General features: G+C 36.7%; 1 protein-coding gene across 1 annotated transcript in view; it reads right to left on the bottom strand.

Moving 5' to 3' along the window:
• Window positions 1-22,663, bottom strand: part of LOC133333981 (lachesin) — a gene marked incomplete at its 5' end in the record, with an annotated part of 61,837 nt that extends 39,174 nt beyond the window's left edge. Inside the window, 3 exons of the mRNA XM_061542288.1 lie at window positions 40-247; window positions 14,401-14,498; window positions 22,589-22,663. Of these exons, the coding sequence (XP_061398272.1) occupies window positions 40-247; window positions 14,401-14,498; window positions 22,589-22,663 (381 nt within the window). The remainder of the gene's footprint in view (window positions 1-39; window positions 248-14,400; window positions 14,499-22,588) is intronic.
• Window positions 22,664-27,534: the final 4,871 nt, after the last annotated feature.

Below are 27,534 nucleotides of genomic sequence, written 5' to 3'. Positions count from 1 at the left end.
TTTTATTTTCTGTTCCATTTCAAAACTATTCATACATACCGACTACATCCAAATAGCCAACTTGCGATTTCATCGGATCCGTATTGATTTGACACATATACCAGCCCTTGTCACTTTCTTTGATATCCTTGATACGCATCGACCAGGTTTTGTGTTCGGAATTTGTGATGCCGATGCGTTGATTTTTCGTGATGACATGATTTTGTATCGTCAATATGGTTTGGGTATCGACACGCAACCACGCCACCTGTAAATATGAAACGAAAACAGAATGGGGGAGGGAATGAAAAATTGCTTTGTGAAAACTTTGTGACAAATTTCAAAATAATTGTTGTCGAGCATGGCGTTCGAAAAAAATAACGGAACGTAAGAAATATTTCAGAAATTAAGAGGGGAAGCAAGAAAGTGTGGAAATTATGGTAAGGAAAAATAAAATGTTTATGAAACAAAGAGTTCGGATCTGTTCGGAATCTGTGTGAGATTCTATAAATAACTTGAGATTCTAAAATTATTACCAAGGGTGCTAACACCCTACAATTTTTTTTCGAACCCCATCCACCTGACTGTTGCACATTTCTCAACATTGTTTTTGAATTATTTCTCTATTATAAATGCACACACAACTAAATATTATTAATAATGTTGGTGTGTAAACGGAACCGCCTTCTGGGCCTAAACATAATAAATCCTAAAATTTGCTTTTAATTTACTGCCATTGTTGCCGCGGTTGTTTGTGCGGTTGGGTGTGTTGGTTTGTTTGATGAGCTGCGTTGTTGCGTTGCTGCGAACAACCTTAACAAACAGTTACACTTTCTGTCACTGAATTATGTATGTTAGTTTTTCTCTGCACCCCCGAGGGAATTTCTAAACCCCGACCATAAGGGTAATGAAGCAATAATGTACGCAGTTTTTTAGTACCATACCAAATATCCGACGAGGATGGTCTACAAAATTTGGGAAGTCCATCAAAAAATTTTGAATTAATAAATCCATGCCTTGAATTTTCAAAAATGTATTATTAGGGGTCTACAAGAGGTGTGGATTTTTAAAATATCCTTTTTAGAGGTCGACAAGAGGCGTGGACTGTGGCCTGTATCGGGTTTATAAATTATAATGGACAGACGGACGGACAGACACACATGTCTGGCTAGCTGAGTCGATCTAGTCGTGACGATCGTCATACTTAATGGTGAGTCTAGGACCAATTTTTCGTGGCGTTACAAACTCTTGGTGCAGCACAAAGCTATAATACCCTGACAACATAGTTGAGTAGGGTATAAATATATACGGATGTTATAGAGCCCTAAAAAATAAAAAAAATATTTTAAACCAGTGAGCGGAGAAGTATAGTCGGACGGAGCCGACCATATGATACCCTACACGACTTACACGAAAATCTAACTTTCTGCGGTGTAGTTCTGAGCTTAGTCTATATTTCACGATATTTACACCCTCTTGACCGACTAGATGTCAACAAATATTGCTAATATTCAGTACAACTCTTGTCCAGATTTCCAGATTTCTTGTCCAGATTTCCTTCACAGCGGGTTGTGTGGTGAAGTTCGGCTTTCAATTGTGGTCTATAGATCGACTCGAAAAAAACACAAAAAAGTTTTCGGTCCACTTCATCCCAATATTATCCTGGATCATACCTATCATATCAGCGTTATATTTTCGCCCGCCTGGAGTGGTAATGGGATACTAAATAATATTTGAATACGTAAGCACCTGTAAATATTTACGTGTATCTCCCGCATCCGAGTACATAAGACAATATTGGTATCTATTTAAAGGTAAACCACTCCTCTTGGATATACTATCAACTTCTCGGCTCTATTTCCTTCAAGGGTAAATATATACGCCATAGAATACAAATTTGTCATTTTTCACAAAAAAGTCAGGTTACATTTGACCCGCTAAATATTGACCTATCCTTATCAAAACAGGCATTCGCAATGTTTGTGCCATAATTGCGGCCTCTGGAGCAACCAGAAACACCTTCTCTTCAATCCTTACCCCTTATAGGCAAGGGCGCTTAACATCCGGGTAAATATATTCACCATACTCGGCTCATCATCATCTTCGATGAACATACGACTTACCGAGGGTTCCACAAATAAATACATCAAATCGTCATGATGGACCACACCTAAACCAACCCATTTCCATGATTTCCATTTTAAATAAATAAACAGATCTCCATACCATAGGGACCATTTTCCGGATAATAGATGTGACTCCTCTGACCCTGATAACTAAATGTGTAATAATAGACCTTTGTCGATCGGGCAGCCAAGTAGACAAACCGATGTACCGAAAATCCAGTCAAAGCATCCGAATACAGTTGAGTCAAATTCTCTAGGGAGCCCGGTAAACTCAATGTTATATTTTCACCAAAATAGTAGTTCCACAATTCTCGTGATATACTCGAAGCTCTCGGATTACTTTGATTGTACATAAAGCAGATGGGGGCAACCAATTCCAAATTCTCCACGAAGTAGTTTAGCCAGCGTTCATTTTCCAAGAGGGCTAAACTAATTGATTCGAATTTTATAAAATATTAAAATTAAAAGGGGTCTCTACATAGGAGATGGAAGAAGCTTATGGCAATATTCACAGGAGGAGATGGAGGGAGATTTTTTAGGCGCAGGAAGCTGAAGATAAAAGTCTGAGGATAAATTTCAAAGGAGAAAGTCTCTATAGTCGAGCTGTACACAAGGAATCTCTGTATATGAGGGATATTCTTAAAACAGTAGAAGCGAGTCTTTATGGACGAGCCGGAACCTCTGTAGAAGAATTGAAGGTAGGGAATCCCCATAGACATTTGAGGACAGCGAATATCTCTAGATGATCGGAAAGTAGAGATTCTATATAGAACTGCTGAACGGGACAGTATTTTATAGGCGAGCTAAAGGTTGGGCAGTCAGGAGTCTTTATAGACGAGCTGAAGAGAATCTCTATAGACGACCAAAAGGAAGTTTCTATTGACAAGTTGAAGGGAGTCTCAATAGATGAGCTGAAGAGAGTTTTATTGGCAAGTTGGAAGTCTTTACAGACGACCTGAAGGGAGTCTCTACACACGAGGTGAAAATAATCTTTATAGACGAGCTGAGGGGAGTCTCTACAGACAAGCTGAAGGAAGTCTTTATAGACGATCCAAAGGGAGTCGCTATAGACGAACTGAAGGCAGTATCTGTTAACGCGCTGAAGGGAGTGTCAATGAATAAAATGAAGGCAATAGAAGAGCTTAAGGGATTCTTTCATAGACGAACTGAAGGAGTCCCTAAATGATACCCTAATGGAATCTATCATAGACGAGCTGAAGGGAATCTTTCAGACGAGCTGAATGGAGTCCTTATAAACGAGCTAACGGAAGTCTTTCAAAGACGAGCTGAAGGGAGTCTTTCATAGACGATCTAAGGGAGTCTTTCATAGACGAACTGCAAAGAGATATTGAATGTAGTCGTTATAGACGAGAGGTTTTAGACAGATTGTTAAGCTGAAGGGACACTTTTTAGGGGACAATTTTGTATGCGATCTGAATGGGGTGTTAATTGACTAGTTAAAGCCGGAAGCCTGTATAAATGACTACAAGAAAATATTTTGTAGGTCGGGAACCTCCTTCTACTAAATTTTTTTTGAACGGTTTTCCACCTACACAAAGCCGGGCCCACAAATTCATCCTTGGTCATGTCAGTGATAATGGGTATTTTCATATAATCACCATTTTGATAGGAGTGCACCGGTCCATTTCACCCGCTAAATATTAACCGATCTTTACCAAAAACAATAGGGGTTTTCATTGGCCAGAACCCAACCTATATTCAAAATTTCGTGAATTTCGTGGCCTATATCGGGTTTAAAAATTATAATGGACAGACGGATGAACACACATGTCTAGATCGACTCAGCTAGTCGAGATGTGACCATCGGTACACTTAAAGGTTAGTCCTGGACCAATTCGTGGCGTTACAAACTCTTGGAGCAGCACAAAGCTATAATACCCTGACAACATAGTTGAGCCCTAAAAAACAAAAAATATTTTAAAAAATCCACGCCTCTTATAGAGCCTTGAAGATTTGTATACCCTACATTAATCTGTGGTACAGGGTATTAGGTCTTTGTGCATATGTTTGTAACAGGCAAAGGGGAACGAGATAGACACATGGTTCCTTTTGAGAATATGCATAGAATCACTTTCTGAGTCGATTTATGCATGTCCGTCCGTCCGTCCGTCCGTCCGTCTCTCCATCTGTCTGTCGATGTTAAATTGTAAACAAAGCACAGGTCGGCATTTATAATCCGAATTGAATGGAATATGGCATAGGTTACTTATCTGACCCAAGGACGAAATCTATTGAAATTGGGACAAATCGGTTCAGATTTTGATATAGCTCCCGTATATATTTTCGTCCGATTTAATGTAAACGATCCCTATATATCATTCGATTTGCACGAAATTAGGCACAGCGTAATGAATAAGGTCTAGAATGATGTATGTTAAGTTTTGTGAAAATCGGTGCAGATTTAGATATAGCGTCCATATATATAAATTCGTCCGATTTTAGGTAAATAGTGCGTCAAAGTCCCTTTATATGCTTCGATTTGCACGAAATTTGGCATAGCGTAATAAATTAGTCTAGAATGATGTATGTCAAATTTTGTGCAAATTGGTTGAGATTTCGATATAGCTCCCATATATATATATATATATATATATATATTTCGTCCGCTTTTAGGTAAATATTGCGTCAAAGTCCCTTTATATGCTTCGATTTGCACGAAATTTGGCACAGCGTAATAAATTAGGTCTAGAATGATGAGTGGTGAGTTTCGGGAAAATTGGTTGAGATTTCGATATAGCTCCCATATATAGTTTCGCCCGATTTTAGGTAATTGGTGCGACAAAGACCCTATATGTCTTTCGATTTGCACGAAATGTGGCACAGTGTAATGAATAGGGTCTAGAATGATGTGTGTTAAGTTTCGTGGAAATCGGTTCAGATTTAGATATAGCTCCCATAGATAGTTTCGCCCGATTTCAGGTAAATAGTCCCCTAAAGTCCCTATATATCTTTCGATTTGCACGAAATTTGGCATAGCGTAATGAATAGGGCCTAGAATGATGTGTGCTAAGTTTCGTGAAAATCGGTTCAGATTTAGATATAGCTCCCATATATAGTTTCTTCCGATTTAAGGTAATAGGTGCATCAAAGACCACGAAATTTGCGTGCAAATCGAAAGATACATAATCTTTCGATTTGAACGAAATTTGGCATAGCGTACTGAATTTCGTCTATAATAATGTGTGCTAAGTTTCATGAAAATCGGTTCAGATTTAGATAAAGCTCCCATATATTTATCCATCCGATTTTAGGTAATTGGTGCACCAAAGTGTCTGAATATCATTCAATTTGCACGAAATTTGTCATATCTTATTGAATTAAGTTTAGAATGATGAGTGGGAAATCGGTTTAGATTTCTACATATCTCCCATATATATTTTCGTCCGATTTATGTAAATGGTGCACCAAGGTCCCTATATATTATTCTATTTGCACAAAATTTGGCGTATCGTACTGATTTGAGTCTAGAAAGGTGTGTGTTAATTTTTGTGATAATCGGTTCAGATTTAGATATAGCTTCCACATATACATTATATGTTTAACAACGCGGCGTACCGAATAGCGTGTATTGGATTTTGCTATAAATCGTTTTCCATAAATTTTCCCCATGTTCCGCAGACGGCTCTAAATCTGCTCGAATGAAATTAAAGTTAGGATAGGTTGGAGATTGACATGTAATTGTACATACATAAATATATTTACAGCGTATCATATAATCTGCCCAGTCCGACTTTACTATTTTGGAAGATCCCTTAAAAAATATTTACTGTCTCTAAAGGACCTTCCCAAGGGTCCTTCATTATTTAGATCGCCTATTAGTCACTATCACCGTCTAATCGCCTCTATCTACACAACTATTTACAAATAATTTCCATGTTACTAATATTATTAGCCTTCACCATTATACAAGTTTTATATTTATGACTATGTGACGCCGAAGAGGAAGGGAAAATAGCTTTAAAAAATCCACAACTCTATGTGTATGTGTCTGCGAGTGTGTGTGTCTTTTTAGTGCTTTGAAACACGCACATATGATTAATTGTACAATTATAGTAAATTTATTTGCGATAAATCAGTCTATAACATCACATTGTTGAACCAGTCATACATACGGAATATATGTGTGGATGTATGTGTGCGTGTGTGTGTGTTCCCCAGTGTGTGTGTATGTTTCAATATATGTGTCACCAAATGTATTTGAATTCATACCTCCAATGAATGCGTGAATCAAGTCACTGCAGGTAAACTGGCATGAAAGTAGTTCATTTAACCCTAGTGTGGTGGGCATATTCGAAAGTGTTGAGGAGGGGTCAGAGAGGATGAAAAAAAGTACTAAAACTTTTACAGAACAAAATATTGGGACCTTCATTATTTCTATGTATTTGGAAAATCAGTTACTAGAAGTTCTCTAAAATTTGTTTCAAATTTTTTTCTCCTAAGACAATGGCAGATTTTTAAAGACCCTGTAAGGGTTAATGCTACTATGCGTGTTTCAATATGCTTGTTTGTATGTCACTGTGTCTCTAGGACATTGAAATGTGCGTAAGGTATAAGTAAAAGTGTAAAATGTTAGCGCTTAGCTTGTTATAATTCTCGTAATAGGTGTCAACCAGTGCGGGTCAAGGAAGACAGTTTACATAACTGCGTACAACATTGAAAATGAACAGCGAACAACAACAACAACGGCAACAACAACTAGAATAAATTGTTATGGCCCCAGGGGCATATTAAATTAGCAATAGGTGTTATGCCGTATCACATAATAACATCGGGCCAATTGACACAATTAAAATGATTTTGTGTGTGAATTTTTAAATTTCCGATTCAATTAAATAAGAGGACAACATAAATAGAAAATAAGGAACAAATATATTTTTTCACGCTCTAAAAAAATATTCTTTAATAAATCCACGCCTCTTTGTTCGACCCTTGAAAAAATATTTTTTAATAAATCCACGCCTCTTTGTTCGGCCCTAAAAAAATCTTCTTTAATAAATCCACGCCTCTTTGTTGGGGCCCTAAAAAAATCTTCTTTAATAAATCCACGCCTCTTTGTTGGGGCCCTAAAAAAATCTTCTTTAATAAATCCACGCCTCTTTGTTGGGGCCCTAAAAAAATCTTCTTTAATAAATCCACGCCTCTTTGTTGGGGCCCTAAAAAAATCTTCTTTAATAAATCCACGCCTCTTTGTTGGGGCCCTAAAAAAATCTTCTTTAATAAATCCACGCCTCTTTGTTCGGCCCTAAAAAAATCTTCTTTAATAAATCCACGCCTCTTTGTTCGGCCCTAAAAAAAATCTTCTTTAATAAATCCACGCCTCTTTGTTCGGCCCTAAAAAAAATCTTCTTTAATAAATCCACGCCTCTTTGTTCGGCCCTAAAAAAATTCTTTAATAAATCCACGCCTCTTTGTTCGGCCCTAAAAATATTCTTTAATAAATCCACGCCTCTTTGGGGTCCCTGAAAAAATATTCTTTGGAATCCCTGAAAAAATATCCTGTAATAAATCCACGCCTCTTTGTTCGGCCCTAAAAAAATATTCTTTAATAAATCCACGCCTCTTTGTTCGGCCCTAAAAAAAATCTTCTTTAATAAATCCACGTCTCTTTGTTCGGCCCTAAAAAAAACCTTCTTTAAAAAATCCACGCCTCTTTGTTCGACCCTGAAAAAAATATTCTTTAATAAATCCACGCCTCTTTGTTCGACCCTTGAAAAAATATTCTTTAATAAATCCACGCCTCTTTGTTCGACCCTTGAAAAAATATTCTTTAATAAATCCACGCCTCTTTGTTCGGCCCTGAAAAAAATATTCTTGAATAAATCCACGCCTAAGAGTGAAAAAAAATATTCTTGAATAAATCCACGCCTCATTGTTCGGCCCTGAAAAAAAATATTCTTTAATAAATCCACGCCTCTTTGTTCGGCCCTTGAAAAAATATTCTTTAATAAATCCACGCCTCTTTGTTCGGCCCTTGAAAAAATATTCTTTAATAAATCCACGCCTCTTTGTTCGACCCTACAAAAATATTCTTTAAATAAAGTCGGACGGGGCCGACTATATGATACCCTTCACCACTTTGGATATATTCAACAGATGAATCCTAATATACATCGCATTTTTAAAGGACCACCAATATGAATGGTCAGATATAGAAGCTATATCTAAATCTGAACATATTTCAACGATGGCAGGAAATTTATATACCTAATTCATTACGCTGTACCAAATTTCGTGCAAACCGAAAGATATTAAGGGACTTTGGTACACCATTTACCTTAAATTGGACGAAAATATATATGGGAGTTATATCTAAATCTGAACTGATTTTCACGAAATTTAAAACACATCATTCTAGACCTAATTCATTACGCTGTGCCAAATTTCGTGCAAATCGAAATATATATAGGGACTTTGGTGCACCATATACATAAATCGGACGAAAATATATATGGGAGCTTTATATAAATCTGAACCGATTTTCAGGAAACTTAACACACATCATTCTATACTTCATTCATTATGCTGTGCCAAATTTCGTGCAAATCGAAAGATATATAGGGACTTTGGGGCACCATTTACATAAAATCGGACGAAACTATATATGGGAGCTATATCTAAATCTGGACCGATTTTCACCAAACTCAGCACACATCATTCTGCACTTAATACAGAACGCTCTGCCAAATTTCGTGCAAATCGAATGATATATAGGGACTTTGGTGGACCATTTACCTTAAATCGGACGAAAATATATATGGGAGATATATCTACATCTGAACCGATTTTCAGGAAACTTAACACACTTCATTCTATACTTCGTTCATTATGCTATGCCAAATTTCGTGCAAATCAAAAGATATATAGGGACTTTGGCGCACCATTTACATAAAATCGGACGAAACTATATATGGGAGCTATATCTAAATCTGGACCGATTTTTATGAAACTCAGCACACATCATTCTAGGCCTAATTCATTACGCTGTGCCAAAATTTAGTGCAAATCGAAAGATATATAGGGACTTTGGTGCTCCATTTACATTAAATCGGACGAAAATATATATGGGAGCTATATCTAAATCTGAACCGATTTTTCCCAATTTCAATAGGGTTCGTCCTTGGGCCAAATAAGTGACCTATGCCAAATTTCATTCAAATCGGATTATAAATGCGACCTGTACTTTGTTCACAAAAATACATGGACGGACGGACAGACGGACGGACAGACGGACATGCGTAAATCGACCCAGAAAGTGATTCTATGCATATTCTCAAAAGGAACCATGTGTCTATCTCGTTTCCTTTTTCCTGTTACAAACATATGCACAAAGACATAATACCCTGTACCACAGTGTGGTGAAGGGTATAAAAATCTCCACTTTGTAAAATCTCTTCCCTGCAATAACATCCTTATTTGTCCCTGATCCCATCTGCATTACAACATTATTAATTGTCAATTAAGGAACACACACTCCCCCGCATAATAGACCTGTCTGCTCGATAATCCCAAAAATCTCTGTCACCTGTGGCCTGTAGTTGTAAAACAATCTATTGGAATTGTTTCAACTTTGTTTTCCTGTTCTCTGATGAGGGTGCGATAGGTTATAAACAACCCGGCTTTTAATAGATCCATTAATACCAATAATTACATGACGCACTTTGAGCCTTTTTACCAAAGCAAATCATAAAAAAATCTGAAACTGAAACGAAAACATAAGCTATCAAACGCTGACCGAGTATTAACCCTTAACAAAAATAATTAATTGAAATATATGTTAACAATAACCCGCAGGAACAGTAACAACAACTGCAGAGCATTTTCAAAATGCAGGTGTTGGTGGATAAGTGAGTTAAATCGTTATAAATGCCAAATAATAATTATTGGTAACAAGCCGGGTGTCTAGCACCCAACACACACACACCCACAAACAGTTCCATAATCGTAGCTCTCATAATCATAACGAAGTTATGAAGATTTGAAGAGAGGGGGAACCCAAATCAAATACCATAGCCAACCAGACAGACAATCAGTTAACTAAGCATATTGATCCAATGGGTAGAAGATACCAACAACAACAACAACATCAATAATAATAACCGTTAAACTACAACGTTTGTAGATGACAATGAACACCAGCACAACAACAATGTAGACCCAAAAACCATCGTCCAAAACCCCTCCTTTGGTCCCAATAGATTTTCAATTTGAGAGATGAAAATGATTGTCTAACGAGACCTGGATAAAACACTCACACAAATAAAAACAGCAAAAACAACCATATGACACACCAATGGCAACCACCATTGGCACGAGGGCTAACAGCAAATAACCGAAACTTATCGATGAAAGTGGATATCCCCCAACAATAACAACAAAATACCCTCAAACAAGACGCAAACACACTGCCACACTCTTTGGGGCTTTTTTTATAACAACTCACAGTGTTAATTTACACACCCAAACACTCAGCGGACACACACACACATACACACCGAGCGACATACTCTCACAAACCGACATCCACTCGCACACTTACTTATCGATATCCAAATAACATCAGAGATTTATACTGAACTGATAAAACGGACCACAAACAATGTTACGAACACGAACCCAAACAGCAGCAGCAACAACAACAACAGCAACAGCAACGAACCAAAACACACAACACTCCGAAGAGGGGTTCTTGTTCGTTCAATGGGTTAACACAACACAAACAACAAATAATACAAAGGAAGTATTGCGGACGGTCGAATCGCATAACCATTCATGAAAGAGGAAAACATTATACCGATGAGTAAAATAAAACAAACAGCAACAACGGTAACGACAGCAACAATAAAAGCTTCGGTCAAAGCAAAAACGTAAACAGAGAACTCAATGGACCGACATAAATGTTGATGTTGTTCTCACCTTACCAAAAACAACAGCAATACCACAATAAAACACACACATATACAAAGGAAAGCGGGATGTCGATAAGCCAGACATCTTTCAGAGACCATTAATAGGCTGGAATTTTATAGAGAATATTTTTATAAAGAATATTTTTTAAAAAATTAAACCCACACCAAAGAGGTGTGGGTTTATAAAAGAAAAAACATTTGGGGCTCTTTCAAGAGGCGTGGATTTATAAAAGAAAGAATTTTTATGGCTCTTCAAGAGGCGTGGATTTATAAAAGAAAAAACATTTGGGGCTCTTCAAGAGGCGTGGATTTATAAAAGAAAGATTTTTTATGGCTCTTCAAGAGGCATGGATTTATAAAAGAAAAAAATTTTGGGGCTCTTCAAGAGGCGTGGATTTATAAATTTTGGGGCTCTTCAAGAGGCGTGGATTTATAAAAGAAACAATTTTGGGGCTCTTCAAGAGGCGTGGATTTATAAAAGAAACAATTTTGGGGCTCTTCAAGAGGCGTGGATTTATAAAAGAAACAATTTTGGGGCTCTTCAAGAGGCGTGGATTTATAAAAGAAACAATTTTGGGGCTCTTCAAGAGGCGTGGATTTATAAAAGAAACAATTTTGGGGCTCTTCAAGAGGCGTGGATTTATAAAAGAAACAATTTTGGGGATCTTCAAGAGGCGTGGCGCTACAGACGCCGCAATTATGGCCCAAACATCTCGATTTTTTTCATGGAGAACAAGATCGGGCCACAGAATAAGCATGCCTGTTTTGATAAAGATCGGTCAATATTTAGCGGGTCAAATGGACCTATACTTTTGTGTGAAAAATGATAAAATTTGTATTCTACGGCGTATATATTTACTCCTGATGAACATAGACCCGAGAAATTGATAGTTTATCCAAGAGGAGTGGTTGGCTTTTAAATTGATACCAATTATATTGTCGTATGTGCTCGGATGTGGGAGTTACACTAAATTATTTACAGGTTGCTTACTTATTTCGATATTATCTAGTGACCCATTACCACACTAGAGAGCGGAAATATAGCGCTCATCTCTTTGAAAATTTTCATGAGATTACAATTATGGTCAAGGACAGCGTATATAATTTTCGGTGATGATCAGGTAATAAATTTGGGATGAAGTGGACCGAAAACTTATTATACCCTTCACAACACTTTGGTACAGGGTATTATGTCTTTGTGCATATGTTTGTAACAGGCAACAAAAAATTGAGATAGACCCATGGTTCCTTTTGAGAATATGCATAGAATCACCTTCTGAGTCGATTTATGCATGTCCGTCCGTCCGTCCGTCCGTCTGTAGATGTTAAATTGTAAACAAAGTACAGGTCGCATTTATAATTCGAATTGACTGAAATTTGGCACAGCTCATTTGTTTGGCCCAAGGACGAAACCTATTGAAATTGGGAAAAATCGGTTCAGATTTGGATATATCTCCCATATATATTTTCGTCCGATTTAAGGTAAATGGTACATCAAAGTCCCTATATATCCTTCGATTTGCACGAAATTTGGCACAACGTAATAAATAAGGTCTAGAATGATGTGTGCCAAGTTTCGTGAAAATCGGTTCAGATTTAGATATAGCTCCCCTATATAGATTCGTCCGATTTAAGGTAAATAGTGTACCAAAGTCCCTTATATATCTGTCGATTTACACGAAATTTGGAACAGCGCAATAAATAAGGTCCAGAATGATGTCTGCCAAGTTTCGTGAAAATCGGTTCAGAATTAGATATAGCTCCCATATATAGTTTCGCCCGATTTTAGATAATTGGTGCACCAAAGTCTCTGGATATGTTTCATTTGCTCGAATTTTGGCAAAGCATACTGAATTAAGCATAAAATTATGTGTGTAAAGTTTCGAGACAATCGGTTCATATTTAGATATAGCTCACATATGTAGTTTCACCCGATTTGAGGTAATTTGTGCACCAAAGTCCCTGGAAATCTTTTCATTTGCACGTATTTTGTCATATCGTACTGAATTATGTCTAGAATAATGTGTGCAAAATTTCGTGAAAATCGGTCGAGATTTAGATATAGCTCCCGTATATATTTTCATCCGATTTTATGTAATTGGTGAACCAAAGTCTCTGAAAATCATCTGATTTTCACGAAATTTGTCATAGTGTACTGAATTAAGACTAGAATGACGTGTGCTAAGTTTCGTGAAAATCGGTTCTGAGGGTGTAAATATCACGAAATTTTACCCAGGTTCGAAATAAACATCCACATAAATTTATAGTTCCGTGGTAGTTGTGAAGGGTATCGTATGGTCGGCCCTGTCCGACTATACTGCTCCGTTCGCTGGTTTAATTTCACGTTTCGATTAATGCAATTTCCTATTAAATTTAATTTATTTATTACATCTTCACCTTTTAATTATATAAATCATGTTCGTGTAAAACAAAATCATGAAAATAATTTTCTACTGAGCCGCACATTAAGTGTGGGTTTTGTTTGTGGAGCATCATCTCCATCATCTAATGGTTTACCATTTAGTCTTGTTAATGGGTTTTCTCTCCCTCTTTATAAAAGTAATACCATATATTATGTGCTTTCCAGTGTTCAGCTTAAAATGAATCAAAGTAACAAAGCTTGGATGATTTGCCATAGAATAAACCCTTGTAAATTGTTAACATGTAAGTCTACCCCCAACCGACAATCATTAGACAGAGATACAACAGCCATAAACAAGAAAGTGTTTGAAAGTGAAATTATTTCCCTTCCCTTACCCCTCTCCTCTTCCCAATTAACACTTGGCAGGCTGACTGGCTAAGAATCCTTTCTTCCTTTCTGTTTGGCGGATTTGTTTGGGTTCTCATTAGAAATGACCTACCACAATGGCTCATTGCTTCTGATGGTGGTGGTAGATAGACGGTGTATCATTTATATGAACGAATGTATGTGTATATGTATGTATGTGTGTATAAATTGTTGTATAGTGCTCCCAATGTTGTTCATTCCCTCATAATTTTTGTTCTCCGTACATTTCCTACTTTCACTTTGTATGATAGCGGGTGGGTGGGTGTGTGTGTGTATTTTTTGTACGCCAACAAAGATTAAAAGAGATTTAAGCGCACTCGATGGCTGCCCGAACTGGCCTAGCCAGTCCTTACTAGCCAGTCGAGTTGGCCATCTAAAGTACTTATATTAATTAAAATGGCATTTAATGTGGTTGGTTGTGTGTTCTTGTTGTAGTAGTTTATTATCATAGCCCTTGTAGTTGTTGTTGTTGTTTTTGTTGTCATATATTAATTGCAAAGAACATAATAAAAATAATGATGAGGGTAATTTAGAGTTTTAGTGATATACAAAAAAATTTTCATTTTTTATATTAACTGACCTTATAGGAGCCCAAATCCTGAACGACACATGTCAGGGTGGCATCACGGCCCACAGATGCTGTAACATTTGCAATGGCATAGGTGAATTTGGGATCCGCTGGAAAAAAACAGAGTAGAACAGTTAATATTAGTAAATTAAAGACAATTAAAATATTAATTATAATAAAGACTTAAAAAATAAAAATAATATTATATAAGAAAATATAAGAAATATTTTTTAAGGGCTATATAGGAGGCTTGATTTTATATTTTGAAGGCTCTATAGAAGGCGTGGATTTTTATACCCTTCACCACACTGTGGTACATGGTATTATGTCTTTGTGCATATGTTTGTAACAGGCAAAAGGAATCGAGATAGACCCATGGTTCCTTTTGAGAATATGCATAGAATCACTTTCTGAGTCGATTTATGCATGTCCGTCCGTCCGTCTGTCCGTCTGTTGATGTTAAATTGTAAACAAAGTACAGGTCTCATTTATGATCCGATTTGGATGAAATTTGGCACAGCTCACTTATTTGGCCCAAGGACGAACCCTATTGAAATTGGGAAAAATCGGTTCAGATTTAGATATAAGTCCCATATATATTTTTGACCGATTTAAGGTGAATGGTGTACCAAAGTCCCTATATATCTTTCGATTTGCACGAAATTTGGTATAGCCTACTGAATTAGGTCTAGAATGATGTATGCGAAATTTCGTGAAAATCGGTTCAAATTTAGATATAGCTACCATATATAGTTTCGGCCGATTTTAGGTAAATGGTGCACCAAAGTCCCTGAAAATGATTTGATTTGCACGAATTTTGGCATAGCGTATTGAATTAAGTCTAGAATTACTTGTACCAAGTTTCGTGAAAATCGGTTCAGATTTAGATATAGCTCCTATATATAGTATCGCCCGATTTTAGGTAAATGGTGTAACAATGTCCATATATATCTTTCGATTTGCACGAATTTTGGTATAACCTACTGAATTAGGCCTAGAATGATGTGTGCTAAGTTTCGTGAAAATCGGTTCAGATTTTGATATAGCGCCCATATGTGGGTTCGTCCGTTTTAAGGTAAATGGTGCACCAAAGTCCCTGCAAATCTTTTGATTAACAAGAATATTGGCATAGCGTACTAAATTAAGTCTAGAATGATGTGATGGTTTTAAGCAAATTGTGCACTAAAGATCCATACCATAGTTCGATTGACTATGGTATGGATCTGTGGCAGGTTTGCTTGAAATCGGTTCAGATATAGATATAACTTAGCTTCCATATATAATTTCGACATATTTATGTTAATTGTACGCCAAATATTCAATGGGTGTCTGATTGAGATTACATGTTTAACAGTACAGCGACGTCTTTTCGGATACATATGTAAAATATACCCAAAGTGGTGAAGGGTATCATATAGTCGGCCCAGTCCGATTTTACTACTTTCCTTACTGGTTTAAACATATTTTGAAGGCTCTATAGAAGGTGTGGATTTTTTAAACACATTTTGAAGGCTCTATAGAAGGCGTGGATTTTTTAAACATATTTTGAAGGCTCTATAGAAGGCGCGGATTTTTTAAACATTTTTTAAATGCTCTATAGAAGGTGTGGATTTCTTTAAACACATTTTGAAGGCTCTATAGAAGGCGTTGATTTTTTAAACATATTTTGAAGTCTCTATAGAAGGTGTGGATTTCTTTAAACACATTCTGAAGACTCTATAAAGGTGTGGATTTTTCTGAACATATTTTGAAAGCTCTATAGAAGCCGTGGATTTTTTAAACATATTTTGAAGGCTCTATAGAAGGTGTGGCTTTTTTTAAACACATTTTGAGGGCTCTATAGGAGGTGTGGATTTTTTTAAACATATTTTGAAGGCTCTATAGAAGGCGTTGATTGTTTTAAACATATTTTGAAGGATCTATATGGGGTATCTTTTCTTATCGCCCGATGAAAATGTGAGCTAATATGTGCCGCGAGTTCACCTATAATAACTATAAAAAATAATGGCTTGGTTTGGTTAGAAGAATGCATGCCCAATTATTGGAACCTCAGCATCCTGTGTCCCGTGCACAAAAAAGGAGACAAGACGATATGTGCCAATCATAGAGGAATAAGTTTCCTTTCCATCGCATATAAAGTGCTATCCAGCGTACTGTGTGAACGACTGAAGCCAATGGTCAATGACATTATTGGACCATACCAATGCGGCTTCAGACCTGGCAAATCCTGGAAAAAAACACATCGACACATTCCACCTATGCGTCGACTATAAAGCCTCATTGGACAACCCTATCCGTTCAGAAGTGTGTAAAGCCATGCCTGCGTTTGGTACTCCTGCAAAATTAACCCTTTCAGTGTTTTTGTCGAATATATTCGACATTTAAAATTACTCTCTTTTTCTTACTCAATTTTTCGGTTATCCTATGTACCGTTACAGTTGATGTCTTTATTTTTGCTGAAAGATAGACAAAACTGTCCGATGGTTAAAATAAGAATTGATTTTTTTTTTCTAAACTCTGGGCCTTCATATGATTTTAAGTACAAAATTTTAGATTTTTATTCCGACAAAAATTTTCTTTGACACTGAAAGGGTTAATACGGCTCTGCAGGATAACTTTAACTGGCACAAGATCAGCAGTTACAGTCGGAAAGGACTTCTCGGAGCCCTTTAATGCCGAACGAGGATGCAGACGAGGTGATAGTTTGGTATTCTTTCAAAATTAATACGGCTATGCAGGATAACTTTAATTGGCACAAGATCAGCAGTTAGTGTCGGAAAGGACCTCACGGAGCCCTTTAACACTAGAAAGACGGGAATTTTGTATATACCTATATTGCCTAAAATCGGTCAAAATGACTTCATTCTGAAAGAATTTTTATTGTTTAAGAAAAATTTTTTAACTTATTTTTTAATATTTTTACAGTATTCACAATCATACAAAACGTTGTTATTATTTGTTTTCGGTGGTAGGGCTCTCGAGTTTCCCCTTTTGAAAAATAAGAGCGCGGACAAAATGTTCGAAAAAGAGGAAGTCTTTACTCTAAGAGTGAAATCGACTAGAAATATAAAATTTATTTTTCCCGATTTGTATGTTCGTTTGTGTTTCTAGAGTAGCAAACGGGTTTCGATGTTGTTGTACTGATCTGGTCATATAAGAAATTTACTTTATACAATAATAAAAGTAGTTTGATTGTTTAATATTTCACAGAAGGTCAAAATGACCGATTTTAGGTATAGCACATGTGAATACGGGGAATGAAAAAGGGGAGGAAGCAGCTACTATGATTAATAAACGTAGTTCTATGTGGTACAAAAAGTCACCAAATTTTAAAAAGCTGGGTCATAATATACACAATTGTTTTTGTACTTGAAATTGAAAAACGGTCAAAATGACTGCCTTCGGCAATCTAGTGTTAATACCGAACGAGAATTCAGACAAGGTGACAGACAGAAGACCAAGTTGATGGTAACAACGCGCAAGACGTCCAGTAGACTCGGACCAACTGTGGAACTTGAGAACTACAGCTTCGAGGTAGTCAACGATTTTATATACCTTGGTACCGCCATAAACAAAACGAATGACATCAGTTTTGAAATTCGGAGAATGATAGTAATGGCCAACAGATGCTACTATGGTCTGAGCAAACAGCACAAAAGCAAGGCCACCTCCCGCCAGACCAAACTCACATTCTACAAGACGCTGATACTACCCGTGCTGTTATATGGATCTGAAGCATGGGTACTTGCACAAGCAGATGAGGTAGCTCTTGGAGTGTTTGAGAGAAAAATTCTCCGAATGATCTATGGGGCGATCTGCGTTGACGGTGAATATCGCCGTCGAATGAACCATAATTCGTACCAGCTATTCTCGTACATCGACATTGTTAGACGTATTGAGCTGCAGCGACTACGTTGGCTAGGTCATGTTGTGAGAATGGATGAAGATGCCCCAGCCCAGAAGGCATATAAAAGCGAACCAGCTGATGATTTACGCAGAAGGGGAAGGCCTCGAGTAAGATGGAAAGATCAAGTGGAAGATAACATTGCCGAAAATGGTCTTTCAAATTGGAAAAACTGCGCTAATGGCCGACGCGCCTGGAAATCTTTTTAAAGCTCGGCTTATGCCACGAAAGTTCTGTCACAATCCAGCTAAGTATGTAAGTATGATGATTTCTTTTTTACATATCTCGCCTTACAGCAATCCCTCCAAATTTCATGCAAATCAAGGGATATATAGGGTCTTTGGTGCACCATTTACATTAAATTGGACGAACATATATATGACAGCTATATGTAGATCTGAACCGATTTCCACGAAACTTGACACACATCATTCAAGACTCAATTCAGGACGCTATGTCAAACTTTGGGCAAATCAAAATATATATAGGGACATCGGTGCACCATTTACAAAAATCAGACGAAACTATATATGGAAGCAATATCTAAATCTGAACCGATTTTCGCCAAACTTACCACACGTCATTCTAGACTCAATTCATTACGATATGCCAAATTTGGGCAAATCGAAGGATATATAGGGAATTTGGTGCACCATTTACAAAAAATCTGACGAAAACTTATGGGATCTAAATTTGAACCGATTTTCCCGAAACTTAACACACATCACTAGAGACTTCATTCAGTACTATATGCAAAATTTCGTGCGAATCGAATGATGTATAGGGACCTTGGTGCACTATTTACCTAAAATCGGACGAAAATATATATGAGAGCTATATGTAACTCTGAAACGATTTCTACAAAATTTAAAACACATAATTCTAGACCTAATTCAGTATGCTATACCAAATTTCGTGCAAATCGAAGCATATATATTATCTGTGGTGCGCCATTTACCTTAAATCGGACGGAACTATATATGGGAGCTATATCTAAATCTGAACCGATTTTCATGAAACTTGGCACACATCGCTCCAGGATCAATTCAGTACGCTATGCCAAATTTCGGGCAAATAAAAATATATATAGGGACTTTGGTGCACCATTTACATTAAATCGAAAGAAAATATATATGTGAGCTATATCTAAATCTGAACCGCTTTTTCCCTCGTCCTTGGGCCAAATAAATGAGCTGTGCCAAATTTCATCCAATTCGAATCAAAAATGCTACCTGAACTTTGTTTACAATTTAACATGGACAGACAGCTGAGAGGACGGAGGGACGGACAGACGGACATGCATAAACCGACTCAGAAAGTGATGCTATGCATATTCTCAAAACGAACCATGTGCCTATCTCGTTTCCTTTTGCCTGTTACAAACATATGCATAAAGACATTTCAAATTGGAAAAACTGCGCAAAAGACCGGCGCATCTGAAAATCTTTTCTAAGCTCGGCTTATGGAACGAAAGTTCTGACAAGACACAGTGTGGTGAAGGGTATAAAAATATCTTTCAACAAAGCGATCAGCGCTATATTTCCGCCCTCCTGTGTGGTAATGGATTACCTAATAATATCTGAGTACAAAAGCACCTGTAAATATTTAAGTGTAACTCCCACATCCGGGTACATACGACAATATAATGGGTATCAATTTAAAGATCAACTACTCCTCTTGGATATTCTATGAACTTCTGGGGTCTGTATCCTTCAGGGGTAAATATATACGCCCCAGAATACAAATTTTGTAATTTTTCACACAAAAGTAAGGGTCCATTTGACCCGCTAAATATTGAGCGATCTTTATCAAAACAGGCGTGTTTATTCTTTGGCACGATCGTCTTCTCCATGTAAAATTTCACGATGGACCATAGCTGCGGCCTCTGGATCGACCAGATCTTTACCAAAAACAATAGGGGTCTTCATTGGGGCGAACCTATCATCCATTCAAAATTTGGTGAAGATTGGTCCATAACTGTGGTCTGTATCGTGTTTACAAATTATAATGGACAGACCGACGGACGGACACACATGTCTAGATCGACTCAGCTAGTCCAGATATGACGATCGTATACTTAAAGGTGGATCTAGGACCAATATTTCGTGGCGTTACAAACTCTTGTGGCTGCACAAATATATAATACTCTGACAACATAGTTGGGTAGGGTATAAAAATAGTGGCTTGGTTTGGTTAGAAGAATGCATGCCCAATTATTGGAACCTCAGCATCCTGTGTCCCGTGCACAAAAAAGGAGACAAGACGATATGTGCCAACTATAGAGGAATAAGTCTCCTTCCCATCGCATATAAAGTGCTATCCAGGGTACTGGGTGAACTATTAAAGCCAATGGTCAATGACATTATTGGACCATACCAATGCGGCTTCAGACCTGGCAAATCCACCATTGACCAAATTTTCACTCTGCGCCAAATGCTGGAAAAGACTCACGAAAAACACATCGACACATTCCACCTATGCGTCGACTATAAAGCCAAATTCGACAGTCCTATTGTCCGTTCAGAGGTGTTTAAAGCCATGTCTACGTTCGGCATTCCTGCAAAATTAAAAATCCACGCCTTATATAGAGCCCTAAAAAAATTCTTTAAAAAATCCACGCCTTATATAGAGGCCTGAACAAATATTTAAAAAAAAATGAAAAAAATATTTTTAAAAATCCTCGCCTTTGGTAGACCCTTGAAAAAATGCCTCCTTCTCTGAATAATTTATAACCCTCATCAATGAGTTCATCAAACTGCAATTACATAACAATTGCCACGTAATTTTAGGTTTCCCTGCTTTCATTTCTTCCGTAATTATTAAAATTTCTTTATATTTCCGAACCGTTTTTTTGTAGTCCCCCACATATTTTCTTGTAATTTATTTTTAAGCATTTTGACAATATTATTATAATCATATTTTTATACCCTCCACCATAGTATGGAGGGTATATTAGTTTTGTTTTTCCGTTTGTAACGCATCGAAATAATCATTTCCGACCCTATAAAGTATATATATTCTTGATCAGCGTAAAATTCTATGACGATATAGCCATGTCCGTCTGTCCGTCTGTCCGTCTGTCTGTCTGTCCGTCTGTCTGTTGTAATCACTCTAGCGTCTAAACGAATGGAGATAGATCGCCAAAATTTTGCATAGAGTCGTCTTTTGTCTGCAGGCAGGTCAAGTTCGAAGATGGGCTTTATCGGTCCACGTTTAGGCATAGCTCCCATATAAGGGTACCCCCAAATTTTCGGTATTTTGGGGTTCTTGAGCGCGGTTTTCAACCGAATTCGCTGAAATTTGCTACATAGGGTTCTTATTGGGTACTTAATATCTCCACAAAAAATTATAAATATAGGTCTACTTTTTCTGGTAGCCCCCATATAAGGGTACCCCCAATTTTGCGGTATTTTGGGGTTCTTGAGCGCGTTTTTCAACCGATTTCGCTGAAATTTGGTATTTTGTAGTCGTATATGGTAACAAATCTCCCTACCAAAAATTATTAATATTCACCCTCTTTTAGGGGTAGTCCCCTTATAACCTCCTTTTTTATTTTAAAATAGTTAGCTGATGTTTTCCGGGTGTTGGGGTTATCCCATGTAGCTGTATTCCACCATAGTAGGGGGGTTATTCGGCAGACGAAATTTTCAGTTCACATAGTATGGAATTCTAAAACGATTTAGTCGATTTAGCCATATGTTGTAATCATTTTTATTTTGACCTAAAAACTAAAACGTGAGGTTTGAGAATGAACTATATTGACCCGCATTTAGGACCAGGTCCTATATAAAACATCCTACCTATTTAATATTTAGCGTGATGGACGGTATTGGAATTCAAAACTAAAATATTTGCTCGGAACTTGAGCTGCATCGGCCTTAATTAGGCCTAACCCCTTATATAATGAAAACACCAAGTAGTTGCTAATTCCTACACAATGTTGTCAATATTGCTCCCGCTTAAGTATGCCTCATATATAATATTGCCCTCGAAATTGGAATATTTTCAGGATTTTATACACATGTTTCACCATACCATGCGTTAATAATATATGTCAAAATTTTAGGGTTTTGAGATTTTAGGAAAACCCTCATTGAAATTGCTGAATTTTCTATTTGGTTTACAGCAATCGATTGGAAGAATTATCGTTATATGTATTTTCCCTATGTTTTCATTTCAAAAAATGGTCAGTATTTTTATGGTGGAGGGTATCCAAAGTTCGGCCCGGCCGAACTTAACGCTTTTTTACTTGTTTGTAGTTGTAGTTGTTGTTATTATTGTTATTGTTATACTCACTCAGAACATCCGCCGCCGTTTCATTACTCCTGTGGCACATTAATATCAATATGAATAACAATATTGTTGTTGTTGCTTTTGTTAGTGGTGGGTGATGATGATGATGACGTCGCCTCAGTACGGAGGACGTTGTTGATGATGTGTGTAGTGTTTTTCGCATTGGTGTCATCGTGCCACAATCTTTGCTGCTGCCAATGGCATTTGTTGTTGTTGCTGTTGTTTTTGTTTTTGCATAGAACAGATTTTTTGTTAGCGTCATAATTTTGTTGGAGGTATTTTTTTTGTTTTTGGTTTTTGTTGGAATTTTTTTATTTTCACTAGTTGTTGTTGTTGTTGGTTTTTTGTAGTTGTATAAAAAATTTCACTCAATTTCAGTTGAAAATTGATGTTATGGTTATTTGCTGATGTTGTTATTGTCCGACAGCCGGAATTTATAATTACACATTTGCGTTGAGAGTGTGTTGGTGTGTGTGGGTTATTGTATGAAGTAATTTAAATTGTGATTTATATTATTTTTTTTCTCATATGTGAGTGTGTGTGTGTGCACGAGCAAAAAAAAAATCCTAAAAGAGAAAAAAAATACACAGGGTTATTTTGGAGGTGTTTTTTGTAGCAATGAATGGTGGTCTGTAGGATTTTATTTTTTCTAGGTCTAATATAAACAAAGATTTTTAGCAAATATTTTCCAGGCCCAAAGTAGGCATGGTTTTTATACCCTACACAACTATGTTGTCAGGGTATTATAGCTTTGTGCAGCCCCAAGACTTTGTAACGCCACAAAATATTGGTCCTAGACCCACCTTTAAGTATACCGATCGTCATATCTCGACTAGCTGAGTCGATCTAGACATGTGTGCCCGTCCGTCTGTCCATTATAAATTGTAAACACGATACAGGCCACAGTTATAGACCAATCTTCGCCAAATTTTGCATGGAGGATAGGTTCGGCTCAATGAAGACCCCTATTGTTTTTGGTAAAGATCGTTTAATATTTAAGAGTAAAACGGAACAAATACTTAATTTTTGTCGGTTTTTCTGATCGCTCCAGAGGCCTCAGTTATGGACCGAACATCGTGAATTTTTACAGGGAGAAGGGGATGGGGCCAAAGAATAAGCATGCCTGTTTTGATAAGGATAGGTCAATATTTAGCGGGCCAAATGGACCCTGATTTTTGTGTGAAAAATTACAAAATTTGTGTTCTATGCCGTATATATTTACTCCTGAAGGACATATACTCGAGAAGTTTATAGTATATCCAATAGGAGTTGTTGACCTTCAAATTGATACTAAATTAGGTAAAGGTGACTATGTGCATAGTATTACTATTACTCCATTAGAGGACGGAAATGTAGCGCTGATAGATTTGACATTGTACATGAACTTTCGATTATGGTCAAGGATGACGCCTTTAGTTTTCGGTGAAGTGGAGATTTTATGGAGGGGGTGCAATGAACCGAAAATTTGAATTTTGTCAGATTTTCAAGGCAATTATTATATGCAGAACATCACATATTTTACAAGGTGACGGGAATCTGACCAAATACTTAGAGCGGCTGTTTAGATGATGATCGGTCAATATTCCGAGGGTCAAATCAACCAAAACCTAAAGTGACATTTTTTTTTATTTTACAAAAAAAAATTGGAAAACTTGCCAGGGTTAGAAAGTGAAGTTGTTCATCTATAACCGGTAAAAAGGGTGCAAATATCTCGAAATATTGCCCAGTCTCAGAATATAGAATCGCAGAAAGTTTTATTTTCGTGGTAGTTGTGTAGGTGTAAAAATATTTTTGTCAAGGCTCCACAGGTGCCGTAAGTTTTTTTTTAAATATTTTTTTCGAGGTCTACCTTTACCACACTGTGGTATATTATGTCTGCTCCGCTCACTGGTTTAAAATCCAATTGAAAATGGTTCAGATTTAGATATAGCTCCTATATATAATTTAGTCCGATTTAGGGTAAAATGTGCACAAAAATACCTATATATCTTTAGATGTGGACGAAATTTGCCACAGCGTAATGAATTAGGTCTAGAATGATGTGTGCTAAGTTTCGTACAAATCGGTTGAGATTTAGATATAGCTCCCATATACAGTTTCGTCCGATTTTAGGTAAATAGGGCACCAAAGTTCCTATATATCTTTCGATTTGTTCGAAATTTGTCATAGCGTACAGAATTTGGTACAGAATGACGTGTGCAAAGTTTCGAGAAAATCGGGTCAGATTTATATATAGCTCCCATATAGTTTCAGTAGTGTTGGCGGTTTTTTTGGGATACCATTTTTATTTTGTTTTTGCAAAATAGTCCCATATATATTTCCCTCCGATCTAAGGTAAATGGGGCTCCAAAGTCCCTATATATCATTTGATTTGCCCGAAATTTGGCATAGCATACTGAACTGAGTCGGGAAAATCGGTTCAGAATTCGATATAGCTCCCATTTATATTTGGGTCGATTTGATATATATATATATATATATATATTAAGTCTAGCATGATGTGTGTTAAGTTTCGAGGGAATCGGTTCTAATTTAGTTGTAGATGCACCAGACCCCTCATGGTTATCACATATTTATCCATATAATCGACGGCTGTCCGATTGATATTTGCTTTAAATTGATTTACATAATTTTGGCCCGCTGTATGAAGCTACTCTATATCTGACCAAATGAAAAATTTAGTATAGGTTGCAGAATGAAATATTTATGGATCCACGTTCATTTTACTGGTCCTTTAAAAATGCGACGTCTGCTAAGATTCATCTGTTGAATCTACCCAAAGTGGTGAAGGGTATCATATAGTCCGACTTTACTATTTTCCTTACTGGTTTAAAATTTTTTTAAGGGTCCACACAAGGAGTGGATTTTTTCAAAAATATTTTTTAGGTCTTCATACAAGACGTGGATTTGTTTATTTAAGAACTCCACACAAGGCGTGGTAGTTTTAAAAAATATTTTTTGGGGTTCCACAAGAGGCGTGGATTTAAAAAAAAACAATTTTTTAGGGTTCCACAGGAGGCGTGGATTTAAAAAAAAAATATTTTAGGGTTCCACAGGAGGCGTGGATTTAAAAAAAAAAATTTGGGGTTACACAAGAGGCTTGGATTTAAAAAAATATATTTTTTGGGGTTCCACAGGAGGCGTGGATTTAAAAAAAATATCCATAGGAAGAAGAATAGCTGCAGCTCTTCCACAGGAAGAAGGATACCTGCAGATCTTCCACAGGAAGAAGAATACCTGTAGCTCTTCCACAGGAAAAAGAATACATGCAAATCTTTCACAGGAAGAAGAATACCTGTAGCTCTTCCACAGGAAAAAGAATACCTTCAGCGCTTCCGCAGGAAGAAGAATACCTGCAGCTATGCTATAGAAGGAGGAATACCTCCGCTTTTAGAAAGGAGCAGAATATCTGCAGCTCTTTCAAAGGAAGTATAATACCTGCAGCTCTTTCACATGAAGAATAATACCTGGAGCACTTCTACAGGAAGAAGAATACATACAGCTCTTATATATGAAGGAAACTACCCCCAGCTTTCCTAAAGGAAGAAAATTACCCGCTGACCTTCCACAGGAAGAAGAATACCTGCAGCACTTCTACAGGAAGAAGTATACTTGCAACTCTTTTACACGAAGAAGAATACATACAGCTCTCCTATATGAAGGAAAATACTTCCAGCTTTCCTATAGGAAGAAAATTACCTGCTGACCTTCCATAGGAAGAAGAATAGCTGCAGCTCTTTCACAGGAAGAAGAATACCTGCAAATCTTCTACACGAAGAAGAATACATACAGCTCTCCTATATGTAAAATACCTCCAGCTTTCCTATAGGAAGAAAATTACATGCAGCTCTCCTATAGGAAGAAGAATACCTGCTGCTCTTCCATAGGAAGAAGGATACCTGCAGCTCTTTCATAGCAATAAGAATACCGAGAACTCGGGTCTCCACAGGGCGTCGATTTTTTAAATACATATTTTTCAGTGGTGTCTAAAAGAATATTCAATATTTCCTCATACACGCATACACGTGCATACAGATATATGCCTTCAGCGCCCTTCAAACAAAACAAGCAAACAAGAATTAAAAAATAAATCCTCGAACTAAAATTCATAAAAATTTAAATGGTGACATTGACACATTTTTCTACTGGGCTTTCGATTTAATTTTTTTTTCAAAAAAAAAAAAAAAAAAAAAAAAAAAAAAAAAAAAAAAAAAAAAAAAAATTTTAATTTGGTGGATATAAATATTTTTGTATAAACGTGTGTGCTGTTTTTTTTTTTTTTTTTTTTTTTTGAAAAAAAATAAAAGAGATTTTCCGATTTATTAAGTATTCATAAGGATTCCGACACAGTGTGACCATGTCTATGAATGAAGGAATGATGATTTGTTGAGTTGTGTTCATGAATCCTGTCAACTGTTTGATGGCCAGTCTATGGGGAGGAGGTGGGTGTATGGGTGGTGGCCTTGCGTGCCGTTCTGGCCATACATGTGTCTTTATTAATATTGTAGTAGAAGAAAAAATTTTTGGGGAAAATAATTTCTCTCTGTAAAGTAATTAAAATTTTAAATTTAATCATCTATTTTGTCATATGGAATTATGTAGAGACAATTTTGTCGACGAAATATCACAAAGACAAAAGTTCTGGTGTTTGGGTGCAGGGTAAAGTAGTGATGGAGATTAGAAAATTTCTTTCTCAAACATATAATTAAAAGAAGTCATAGAAATGATCCCAAAGTGGTCATTCAATTTGAAAAGGGAGGATATTTTTTTGGGGATTTAATAACAAGGAGAAAAGAAAATATTGTGAAAAAATCCACGCCTATATTGGCTACTCAGGAAAATATTTTGAAAAAATCCACGCCTATACTGTGGCTTCTGAAGAAAATATTTTGAAAAAATCCATGCCTATACTGTGGCTTCTGAAGAAAATATTTTGAAAAAATCCATGC

The sequence above is a fragment of the Musca vetustissima genome, unplaced genomic scaffold (genome assembly GCF_032173495.1).
Source record: "Musca vetustissima isolate MV318-11 ecotype Yass unplaced genomic scaffold, APGP_CSIRO_Mvet_v1 utg130668, whole genome shotgun sequence".
Taxonomy (NCBI): Eukaryota; Metazoa; Arthropoda; class Insecta; order Diptera; family Muscidae; genus Musca; species Musca vetustissima.
This window is presented reverse-complemented; position numbering and strand designations above follow the sequence as displayed.